This window comes from Monodon monoceros, unplaced genomic scaffold, assembly GCF_005190385.1.
Source record: "Monodon monoceros isolate NGI ecotype Baffin Bay Population unplaced genomic scaffold, NGI_Narwhal_1 Super_Scaffold_22, whole genome shotgun sequence".
Lineage (NCBI taxonomy): Eukaryota > Metazoa > Chordata > Mammalia > Artiodactyla > Monodontidae > Monodon > Monodon monoceros.
The window spans coordinates 86,758,303-86,770,334 of NW_021703779.1; the positions used below are offsets into that span (position 1 = coordinate 86,758,303).

The 12,032-nt window shown below is 42.8% G+C and overlaps 2 protein-coding genes across 3 annotated transcripts in view; one reads left to right on the plus strand and one right to left on the minus strand.

Annotated features, from left to right (window-relative positions):
- Positions 1-12,032, minus strand: part of NXF3 (nuclear RNA export factor 3) — a 1,139,741-nt gene that overhangs the window by 904,373 nt on the left and 223,336 nt on the right. The gene's annotated exons all lie outside the window — the stretch shown is intronic.
- Positions 5,317-7,527, plus strand: TCEAL8 (transcription elongation factor A like 8). Of its 2 annotated transcripts, XM_029240115.1 has the most exons (3): positions 5,318-5,449; positions 5,851-5,922; positions 6,534-7,527. In XM_029240115.1, the coding sequence occupies exon 3, from the start codon at positions 6,576-6,578 to the stop codon at positions 6,927-6,929; it is 354 nt and encodes a 117-aa protein (XP_029095948.1). In that variant the 5' UTR covers positions 5,318-5,449; positions 5,851-5,922; positions 6,534-6,575; the 3' UTR covers positions 6,930-7,527. The 2 variants fall into 2 exon arrangements, with proteins under 2 accessions (XP_029095949.1, XP_029095948.1); XM_029240116.1 differs by lacking the exon at positions 5,851-5,922 and having other exon boundaries at positions 5,317-5,449.

Genomic DNA, 12,032 nt, shown 5'->3' on the forward strand with positions numbered 1-12,032 from the left:
TTCTGAAACTACTTTAACTATATACTAGAGTTAAATAAATAAGTAAATAAATTATGCATAAAGGAGAGCCAGGTTTCTCACTGTCAGAGATAGTATTGCACAAATGTTAATTTCTTTGTTTTTATAAATGTACCACAGGTATTAGGCTAAGCTAGATGTAGGGTTTACAGAAAAGCTTTGTACTATCTTCTTTAGAACTAAAATTATTTCAAAACAAAAAGTTTAAAAAATAAACCAGACTGAGTTTCAAAAACCCAAAACAAAACTCTCTTAATGAATGAAAGTGATTAAATAGTTGAGAAAACTGAAATGTCATTAAATGAATTCATCATTCAGTGAGAAACAGAAGATGTGACAGACCATAGTTGACAGCAATTACTGGAAAAAATAAAATTGTTCCATGTTTATACCAGAAAATTAGAACTACTTAATAAACTAGTTGCATGCACATATATGTATGCATTATTTGTATGTGCATGGGACAGTATTCTCTAAATACTGTTCTGCCACTTTCTTCACTCAAAAATATAACTTCAGTATAATTTGATGTCACTACACATTTTTTATTTCATCACTTTTTATATCTGCACAATTTCCACAGTGTGGATAATTTATTTAACCATTCCCATATTAGTGAAAATTTAAATCGTTTCCACCAACTTGAACTTTCAACATTGGAGTGGTTACAAAGTTGAACCAGATAAGGTTTTTGTCCTATGGCACTTACAGATAAGTAAGGGATACAAAGCAGAAAGTCAACAAAACAGGATGAAAGAGTTAGGATGGGTAAATAGAGTGCAGGCAACTAAGTCAGAATCAACAGGTCAGCAAAGATTTTCTTTCCATTATAAACTTAATATTTTAAAGCACCTAGCCAGCAACAACAGCACTCTCTCCTCAACAACTCTGCTTTTGCCACAGGAGAAAGTTGCCTGGTCCAAGCTGTAGTACAGCTGAAGTGTGCCTCTCCGCAACTTAGCAATATGCTCTACATAGATATGAACCTCAAGGCTTAAGCAAAGCAATCTCAAGAATCTAGCTGAGGCGGATCTTAAGCATTCTGTCACATAGTAAGAAAGTCTAAGCAGACCAACTCAAGGATTCCTATTACTGTGGTCAACACAGACACCATGGGGACGTATGAAATGGCAGTGGTTATGACACAGCATTTCAGGTTCACAGCAATTCAAAAGCACTATGCTCTGGATAACTAGAAACTCTTGGCCACAATAATCCACAATGTGTGCAGCATTTAGCTGTGAGTTCAGGAAGTGGGCAGAATTATCTGGAAGAGTTGAAAAGTTGTGCTTCAAGTTAAGTTCATTTGCTTGGATGTGGCCAGTGGCTATTCTGAAGAGTTTGTGGAACTTCTGAAACTTACGCATGCCAAATTTCCAAATGTCAGGGAACATAGTGACAGGAGGGATGGTAGAAGAGTTTACTTTCTGAAGCAGAGACTTACATCTAAGTGGAAATCAGCCTGGGCTCTATGTGTACCATTTACATCAGAACATGAGTGGACTACCCGCAGTTGAGCAAAGTGACGAAATGCGCTGGGTCTCGTTGCACTCCAAAGGGGCAAATCATCTCAGAAGACAACTGCTTTGAGTCCATGCACGGCAGCCAAACCTTTGGATCTGGAGCAGATTTTGCCATACTGGGAGGGTTGTTTTCAAGCCATAGATAGCGTGCTAGAGAAGCGAGGGAGAGAAATAGCCCTCTCAAGCTATTCTATGGGATGAGCTTTGAAAGAGCAATAAGAAATATGCAGGAGTTGCTGAATACAGAGCCTCAGGAAATGACTTCGAAAGAGAACATAGTAAGCAATATTCTGGATATCATATTCTTGTATAAGAGCTCCTTTCTCCTCCCCTCACACCACTTGAAAGGCTTTAGACTTTGGAGCTATCCCCAGTGCCCTCTTGGTGTATAAAAACAGAATATTGATTGGGTCAGAGGTACATGGTGTCTACTCTCCAGAATTCATGTCTTCATTGTTTAAATCAATTTGTGCCCCCTTTTCATTCCTTTTTAAAAATAGTTTTTAATTGACAAGAATGCTCTTGTCTCCAAAAATCTTACATTTAAAAAGCTACTGTGATTAACTTGATTTCAAAGGCAGCTGAATGCTATACTGATGCACTGAAATTGCTCAGGGACGAGGATGAAGGTAAAGGCCTGTACCATCTGGCTCTTGGTAAGGTGTGCACCAGTGAGCTGACTGATCTCTCTCTTATGACTATTTAGGAAAACAGGACAATATCCTCTGTCAGTAGCTCCATAAAAATGGTATTAGGGTTGTTCTGACTATCTGTAAGTAGAATAAGCAGAGGAGGGGGACAATGAAACTTCTGCTCCAATTTTTGTGCAAGCAGAAAGTAGGATCGTCTGTGAGCCAATTGGCATACAGCTCCTTCTGAATCTCTGAGATTTCTGGGAGATGCACTGTTTAAAATCACAAGAGCCACTCAAGCAGCATGAGAGCTGGAGTCTGACCCCCACTCTCCATCAACCCACATTTGAACATCTGCCTGGTTAGATAACCCCCATCCAACACAAACACACACAGGAAAGGGGAAAGGTAAAAGGCAACATTTGCTAAGAGCAATATGAGGGGTGCAGACCCTACCTGCAGCATTGATGGGGCAGGGCGGGGTAGAGATCACTTCCAGCTGAGGTGGCTTTAGAGGCTGGGTGATGAAGGTTAGGTCCCTAAGAATGAGCAGGACCAGGATCTAGGAGGAAGAGGAGTGCAATCAGGTGGAAGAACATATCATGCAAAGACAGAGAGAAGAAGGCATACTTGGGCATAGTGTATGAGAGTTCCTTTTGGATGGGGCAGAGAAGTAGATGACAAGTATGGCTCAATTCTGATCAACACGGAATGTCAGGATGAGGAAAGTAGGATTTAATTCACAGATGGTGGGGTTGCCAGCCAGGGCCTTTGAACAGGAGAATGACAAGTTGAAAATAAGAAAGAGTGAAGTTTAATTTGATGGTGATGTGCAAAGTAAATTGAAGACGGAGAGGGAGGCCTGAAGGTAGATAGGTCGGAGAAAAGGTTACCCTAGTAGTCCAGTTTGAAGCAATGTTTATAGCAACTCTTTTCATTATTACTCAAAACTGAGAACAACACAAATGTCCTACTGAGGGTACATGGACAAATAAACTGGAACATCCATATAACAGAATACTACTCAGTAAAAAGAAAAGAATGAGCTATTAATGCATGAAACAGCTTAAATGATGAATCTCCAGGGCATTATGCAGAGTGAAGGAAGCCTGTCTCTAAATGTGACATGTTGTAGATTTCATTTATGTAACATCCTGAAAAAGACAAAAGATAGGAGTTGGGAATAGATCAGAGGTTGCCAAGAGTTCAGGAAAGGGGGGTAAGGTATGACTGCAAAGTGGTGGCATGAGGAAGTTTTTTTGGGGGTGATTGAACTGTATCCTGTATTGTGGTGGTAGTTCCACAAATCTATACATTTCTTAAACTTCATAGAACTGTACACCCAAAAAAGAGTCCATTTCTCTATATGATAATAATTTTTTAAAAATATCAGTTATCCCCTGTTAAATACAACATCTGAAAGGATGGAAATATTTTGTGGTACTTAATGGTTACATCTTTATAATTCAGTAGCTATATTTATATTAAAAACTCTCCCTCAAATAATAGGAAATATATCCATCAACTGTGGAATAAATTCTTCATGCTTAAATATAAATGATAAAACATTAAGACAACAAAAATACTTTTTCCAACCCTGCTTTCTCTGTGGTGGGCTCTGTTTTTGGCTACCGCATCCCACTGTGACCATCCTAGATAAGAGACCCCTCTCTGCCTCCTTCCCCTGACTCTCCAGCTGGCTCCACTGGCCAGACTGCCATTCCCAGCACCAACATACCTCCAAGTACCAGTGGATTCTGGGTTGCGGGGATATCAATTTCCTCTTTTAACTAATATTTTTACTGCAATGATGTCCTCTCTGCTTTCTGATCATAACAATTATGCATGTTGATAGTTCTCTTTTCTAATGTATCAAAGTGAATGATATCAGAATATCTCAAGAGTGGCATGCATGAACAAAAATTCCACCTGTTAAAAAGCCTCACACCAAATGGTGAGATAGAGGGAACTCTCTCCTTTCTGAGTGTTTCAAGGATGTATGAGAGTTATTTTCCAACACATTTTTTTGAGTTCCAAAGTAAAGTTGACTCCTTTATAGACTCATCTGATTAGCAAGGCACTGGATCCTACAGAGGACATGAGAAGAGGCAGTGTGCCTAAAGCCTCCACTTAAAACTCAAGCAGAAGCCATGCAGCAGTCCTCATGAAAAGGTCAGACATCTAATACTTGATAACTTGAGTTCAGCCAGAAAGAGAAAAAGTAGTGGATTACTTACATAAAATTGCTACACAAGAGAAAACTGGGCCTCTTCCCACAGATTAATTTGGGGTCAGGTTTTTGTGTGTGTGTGTGTGTGTGTGTGGTACGCGGGCCTCTCACTGTTGTGGCCTCTCCCGTTGCGGAGCACAGGCTCCGGACACGCAGGCTCAGCGGCCATGGCTCACGGGCCCAGCCGCTCCGCGGCATGTGGGATCTTCCCAGACTGGGGCACGAACCCGTGTCCCCTGCATCCGCAGGCGGACTCTCAACCACTGCGCCACCAGGGAAGCCCTGGGGTCAGTTTTTAAAGGCGCTGCTTTAATAAGATTTTAAAAAGCTTTTCTAACAGATCAATATGTTGTGAAAACTGTCATTTCATTTGCAGCCATTAGAAAACTTTTCCAAAGTCTTAAAAATTCATGTAACTAATTTGTCCTCCATATTGTGCCAAATATTGCTTATGTGGTATCTCTTTCCTAAAAATCATTTTTAAAAAGTATGCTGATTGTTTAAAACATTACACAAAGCAGAAAACTATTCAAGAGAACTAGTAAAAAAAAATCCCACACCCTCACTCCCACATTCTTTTCTAGCCGCCCTCCCGCCCCCATCTACCACCTTCCCCCATTTTAATGCTAGACAGGACTCCAAGGGAAATGGTGGACTGGAGGACCTTGGGGGAGGCGTGGAGGTCAAATTGGAAGCAGGAGAGAGAGATGATTCCCCAAAGAAGAACGAGAAATGGTCGATTCACCCCGAGAGGCTGATTCTCCCTGGTAACCCGAGAAAAACGAGTAGAAACTGCTGGGAGAAGATACCAGTTTTGTTGTCTCTGATTGGCAAATACGAAAAAAGATTGACATATCAAGTGGAGGGAACGCAGGGGGCGGGCTGCAGTGTTAAATGGGCGGGGTAACCGAAGACTCGAGCTCATTGATGACGCGACCCTCACGTGACCAGGAGTCGACGTGTGCAGAAGTCCTTATAGTCCAGGGCCTGTTTCCCTGTAGCAGCTCCCTATTGCTGGAGGAGAAAAGTGCCCCGGATCCTTTGAGGTCAGTATAAAGGTGGGCGCTGCCTTCGGGACCCTAGGGCCTAGGAGTCAGAGAGCAGAAACCAAGCGTGGCCGGTACCGCTTTCCCAACACTACGGTTCCGCCAAACTCTCATTTTTGTGCAGGAAATTTGGGGCTGTTTGGGGGTGGGTGGGGGTGGAGAGGGAGAAGGGCAGCCAATTGAGGGTCCCGAGACAGAGACATAGAAACAATTTGGAAATAACTTGTCTCCCACTCCCTGCTTGCAGGGAACCGGTGGGCACGGGGGAAGGAGGGCGGGGTTGCCTTAAAAGGAGGGAGAGGATGAGGACGTGGGGAAACTTTAGACGAACAAGGCCTAGAATCGTGAAAGGGACCCGTGATTCAGGTACTGACCTGCTCACCAAGCACTCCTGTCTGCAGGACTCTTGGTCTTTTGGGAGCGACCCAAATCGAGTGAGGGAAGAGGGAGGAAAATCCCCTGGATCCTTGCAGGTCAGTGTAAAGGTGGAATTGCCTCAGGTCCCTGGGGGTGGCCGTGGGGGAGGGTGTGAGTCCGGATGACACCAAAGCCCATCCCGGGTCGCTGCCGCCTCTCTCCATCCGGTTGAAGCGCCGGAGGCCTGTGCAGAGCCTGCAACGGAAATGGGGCGGGGGCGGGGGGGGAGGAGACTGGAGAGACGTGGAAGGGGGAGGGGAGGCCAGAGACTGGACCAGCCGGTCTCAGGTGAGAGGCAGGAGGTTGGAATGGCTTGGGAAAGCCCAAAAGGGCGGGAGTGTTGGGAGACCCGAAGCAAGGGAGGGGTTAATTGCTTCCGCGTTGCTCCCGTTTCGGTGCTAGGAGAGGCCTGTAGCAGGGCCTGCTGGGAAATGGTGGGCTGGAGCGGGAGCGAGAAGATGGAGCTGGAGCAGGAGGGGGAGAAAGGGGAGGGGGAGAAAGGGGTGGGGCCAGGGGAGTTCTGAGCCTGAGGATCTAGTCTTCTCTAGTTGGAAAACTTTGACAATTAGGGACCTGAATGTGAAGAGGCCAGTCTCTATGGAAACCCATGCTCTGACTGCTGGTCCATTTGCCTGGCATCTAGTCGTTTTGTTTCCTTGTTTTCCAGGGTTAATTTATTCAAAAAGGAAATAAGAGAAAAATACTCAACATGCAAAAGTCTTGTGAAGAAAATGAAGGAAAAGCACAGAACATGCCAAAGGCTGAGGAAGACCGCCCTATGGAAGCTGTACCACAGGAGGCAGAAAGAAATCCTCAACCGTCTGAAGAAGGTGAAAGCCAGGAAGCAGAAGGAAACCTTAGAGGAGGGCTGACTCAGCCTGGTCAGGGATATAAAGAGGACACTCCGGTTAGGCATTTGGACCCAGAAGAAATGATAAGAGGAGTAGATGAGTTGGAAAGGCTTAGGGAAGAGATAAGAAGAGTAAGAAACAAGTTTGTGATGATGCATTGGAAACAAAGACATTCACGCAGCCGTCCTTATCCTGTGTGCTTTAGGCCTTGAATTCTTTTTTTTTTTGGTCTGATATTAAAATCTGGCCCCTGCTTTCTTTCTGTTAGCATTTTCTGATGTATCTTGACTTTTGTTTTATTTTTAATCATGTGGTGGAGTTTTGTTTTACGTAGTGTCCTTATTACCAGCATCTGGATTTTGTATTTTGACACATTCTCCAGGTCTGTTTTTCAATTGGGAAGTTTCACACATATGCATGAAAATATGTTCATTCCATATTGTAAAGTAAAACATAACAGGTTACAGCATATTTAGTATCAGCTCACATATGTAGGAGAAAATCTCAGATTGTGTGTGTGTGTGTGCGTGTGTATACATACATACATATATCAAAAATTTAACTGCTTATTTCTGTGTGGTGTGAGTTTTTTTCTTTTTGCTTATATGTATTTTTTAATGAACACGTCACACATACAAAAAGAATTAAAGTTTTTTTTTATAATTAAGAGTCAAATAATTTGCAACCAGCTTATAAGGGCAATGGGGGGACCTAAATTCTTGATGAAAGAACTATTTAAAAAAAATGTAAACCTCAAATTACTTCTGGATCTCTTAGCCAGAGGAATAAAACTGGCAGTTATTACAGATACACTTGCTTAAGACTCAGTCTTTTCATGGGAAAACATTTGCCTCACAGGGCTGCTGTGGGGAAGAAATGAGGTGACTCTGAGCTGTGCTTGGTGGACTCTTGTTCCCACCTATGCATACAGAACCCCAACCCACTACAGAACATCAGTTTTGAGGGAGGGAGGGTCCTGGCATGACTCAACCTGCGCTCAGGAACAAGTCCAATAGGCAGGGAGGTGGGGACTTCCATGCCAGGCCTCTGCTGTTGAGCCCCACCCCTGGCTCCCCTGGGTCCTGCCAGGCCTGCTGGGCACTGCTGCCTTTTCTGCTGGGCCCTTTACTCTTTGCTGGTCCTGCTGCTGGTGGTGCAGTGGAGTCCTTGAGTGCCAAAGCCCCGTTGAGTTTCCTGGAGTCCCCAGTGCGTTGAATCCCCACTCTGTCTTCTAAAGCTTCTCTCTGCTTTATAGTGATGCTTAACAGAGGTGGGGACTGTTCCAGGATTGCTTGTGCCACAGTGTTTAGCAGAGTTTTTAGTAAAACAGCCCCTTCCATTTTCAGCCACAGGACACTTCCTCCATAGGAGTCAGACATGATGAGTCCATTTTGGGGGTTGGACCAGGGTTCAAATTTGAGCAAAAGATGTCATGCTACAGTCAGAGTTGCTGCTCGAAGTCTAAGAACTGAGGTTTCGTCTTCTTTCTCTTGTGGGATGATTTCTCCCTGAAGGCTCTTGTCAGGCCTGCCCTACTGGTTCAGAAGACTCAGAATATGCATAAATTGCACAAAGCAGTACAGGAAACAGATCTAAGGGAACAGTTCCCTTCACCCCATCCCATCCCCAGTTGATACGTGAAAAAAAAAAAAACTTGGAAAGGCAAAAACTTTATAAATACACTTAAAATAGAATGGCTTCTATGTAAATGTTAGGAATTATATTTTCCTTACAGATCAAAGACTATCTTTTCCTCCTGATATCCCACCTACTTGTAACACATCATGTTTCAATATTTAGTTGATTTCTTGATTGATTATTGCTAAGGAGCCAGTAGGTTTGTCCAAATTCTGCTATTGACTCAGTAATCTTCCACAAGTCTTTTTTTTCTGGTATTATTACAAGCAATTCCAGAAAGAAACAGTTCATGGAATGGATTGCACTCCAAATGTTTTATCAAAGCCATGCATAATCACCTGCATCAGTATCACCTGGGGAGCATCTTTAAAATACTGATTTCTGGGCCCCACCTAAGACTTACTGCCTGGAGGTGGGCTGTAGAAGTAACAGGTGACAAACTCCTCCAGGTGATGATGCTATACACTGAAGCATGAGGACAACTGGTATATACAGTATGCTTTCCATTATTGCAAATATGAAAGTAAAATAATTAGAAGAAAATACTGGTGAACTTTAATTGAAATTCAGGAAGTAGAAACCTATAACAGCATTTATCTTTTTTAAGTATAAACTTTTAAAGGAAAAGGTTGACAGGTTTATATATAAAATTTTAAAGATTCATTTTAACAAAGACGATAAAAAATCAAGGGGGGAACTATATAAGATGCATTTTTCTTGATGGAACACCATCAAGAAAATGTTTGGCCATGCATTCACTCCTTCCAATATGAATAAAATATATTAAAGTTCTCCTGTGCTCAGCTCAGAAAACAATGAGCCATCCCTGTGCTCTTTGGCTTTTTAAAAATTTTTTCACTGTGTGATGCCATGTGGGGGTAGTGTTCATGTCACCAGCCCATTCTTCAAAGTTATGGCAGCCTGATGGATGCTGGTCAGGCTGGAGTGAGATGAAGGTCCAGGAACTCACTTGCCAGCATTATAAGATGGGATGAATCCAGTGCACTGGCACTGAGGTTTGGAACTGGGGCAGGATGTGGAAGGGCTCCCCCAAGGCACATCCCTCTCCAGGGTGGTCTGACTTTGGTTTCTGTGCTCCAGCCTGCAGCAGGCACCAGACTCTTCTAGGCTGAAGGCCAGGCTGTCCTGCACATACATACCTGGAGGACAAGGACTGTCCCCATTGCAGGTCAGAGCACTAGACTTCCTTTACCCCCTTTTTCTTTCACAAGGGGGCTTGATGGGAACTTTTGTTTTCACTGTTTGAAAAGCTTTATTGTTTTTATGGAAAGGCATTTTATTTTAAATACAGCCATGTGTACATGTCAATCCCAAATTCTCAATCTATCCCTTCCCCCCACCCTTCCCCCTGGTAACCATAAGTTCATTCTCCAAGTCTGTGAGTCTGGTTTGTAAATAAATTCCTTTTTTTTAGATTCCGCATTTAAACAATGTCATATATTTGTCTTTCTCTGTCTGACTTCACTTAGTATGATAATCTCCATGTCCATCCATATTGCTGCAAATGGCTTTTTTTTTTTTTTTTTTGCGGTACATGGGCCTCTCACTGTTGTGGCCTCTCCCGTTGCGGAGCACAGGCTCCGGACGCGCAGGCTCAGCGGCCATGGCTTACAGGTCTAGCCGCTCCGCGCGGCATGTGGGATCTTCCCCGACCGGGGCACGAACCCGCGGCCCCTGCATCAGCAGGCGGACTCTCAAACACTGCGCCACCAGGGAAGCCCTATTTCATTCTTTTTAATGGAGTAATATTCCATTGCATATATATACATACCTCAACATAATAAAGGCCATATATGACAAAACCTACAGCTAATATCATACTCAACAGTGAAAAGCTGAAAGCATTTCCTTTAAGATCAGGAATGAGACGAAGATGTCCGCTCTCACCACCTTTATTCAACGTAGTTTTGGAAGTCCTAGCCATCGCAATCAGAGAAGAAAAAGAAATAAAAATAATCCAAATTGGAAAAGAAGTAAAACTGTCACTGTTTGCAGATGACATGATACTATACATAGAAAATCCTAAAGATGCTACCAGAAAACTACTAGAGCTCATCAATGAATTTGGTAAAGTTGCAGGATACAAAATTAATATACAGAAATCTGTTGCATTTCTATACACTAACAATGAAAGATCAGAAAGAGAAATTAAAGAAACAATCCCATTTACCATCGCATCAAAAAGAATAAAATACCTAGGAATTTGCCTACCTAAGGATGGGAACTTTTTAAGGGAAGAAGATAAGACTTCAGAATTCACTAACTGAAGATGTTGGTTTTGATAGTCTTTGGCCAAGCAGTTGCCTGAACTGGATCTGATCAGGTAACTTAGAGTTAAATCAGGAAGGGCTGACCCTTCTGTCAGTGTCCAGTGAAATAGCTCCCAAAACAATTGGGGTGAAAACGGGGATAGCTCTTAGACAAGATCTCTGTCATGCCTCTCCCACCCACCTTGCTCAGACTTCCAGAAGGGCCTCTGTTGTGTCTGGGCCTGTTTGGGTGGTTCTGTAGTGACTTTAGTTCTGTGTGTGCCTGATGCAGTGCTTCTGATGTCTGCATCAGTCCAGACCCAGAGGTAGAAGAGAGAGCCCAGGTAGAGGAAGCTTGCAAAGACATGTGACCCTACAGCTCAGGAGGAAAGGGGTGTCGCCTCCTGTTTGAACAACCCCATGCGCTGTAGTCCTAGCCCACAACTTGGGGGCCATGGCAGTCAAGTTATGAATTGGTACAAAGATGCTTTTGCAGGCATTGATGGTGGAGGAAGCAATGCCATTGTGACCCTTGCTCTTTAGGTCTGTCATCTGAGAAATCATTACCACTTTTTCTGGTTGGGCAATAAGATGAAGATGAAATTCACATTCTTGGGTTTAGGAAGGCAAAGTGGTTATGTATATGACCTTAGAGTCAGATAAACTTGAGTTCCAATCTGGACTCTTCCCCTTACAGTACGTGACCTTGCATAAATCTTTTCTTGGAGACCCATGGAGTGTCCGGACATAAAACTCTTAGATCAAAAATAAAGTTTCCTTTCCATTACCATCATTGCTGTTATCATCATAATTATCATCATCATCACCATTATGATCAAGGGATAGTACTGAGTGAATAACCAATGGATTCCTGTTGGGCACAGGTGTCATACTGTGAAGGATTGTAACAATCACTGGCGAAGCCTTGGAAATCCATCATCTGAAAGAGTGGACCCAGTATAATCAGAAAACACTGGCTAGAATTGGATTCTCTGCTTATAAGAAGTGTGAGGCCAGATTGGTTCATTCATCTGTAAAATGAGTATAACCCACAAGACTGTAGTGGGAAATAATGCAGAAAACTATGAAATTCCTGGCTTTCAGAGAATGTTAGATCTTTAATCATCATTATCATCCGTGTTGTCATTATCATTGTCATCATCATTATCATCAGATAATGCTGAGATAATTCTCAAATAGGAACCCCAAAAGTCTGTGCTCGTTCCTTTCATCCAACCTTCTCCCTTGCCTAAAAGAAACAAATAGTACATAAACTAAATGGAAAAACTTTCATTCATTTGGAATTATAAAAGAAATAATTGAATTCTATATACATTTACATCATATATGAACTCTGGTGCCATTTCTGTATTGTAGGATGAGAAAAAGTTCCCTTCACGTTTCCAT

What these genes read in the sequence shown, in the direction of transcription:
- TCEAL8 (XM_029240116.1), top strand. Translation starts at nt 6,576, where the DNA reads ATGCAAAAGTCTTGTGAAGAAAATGAAGGAAAAGCACAGAACATGCCA.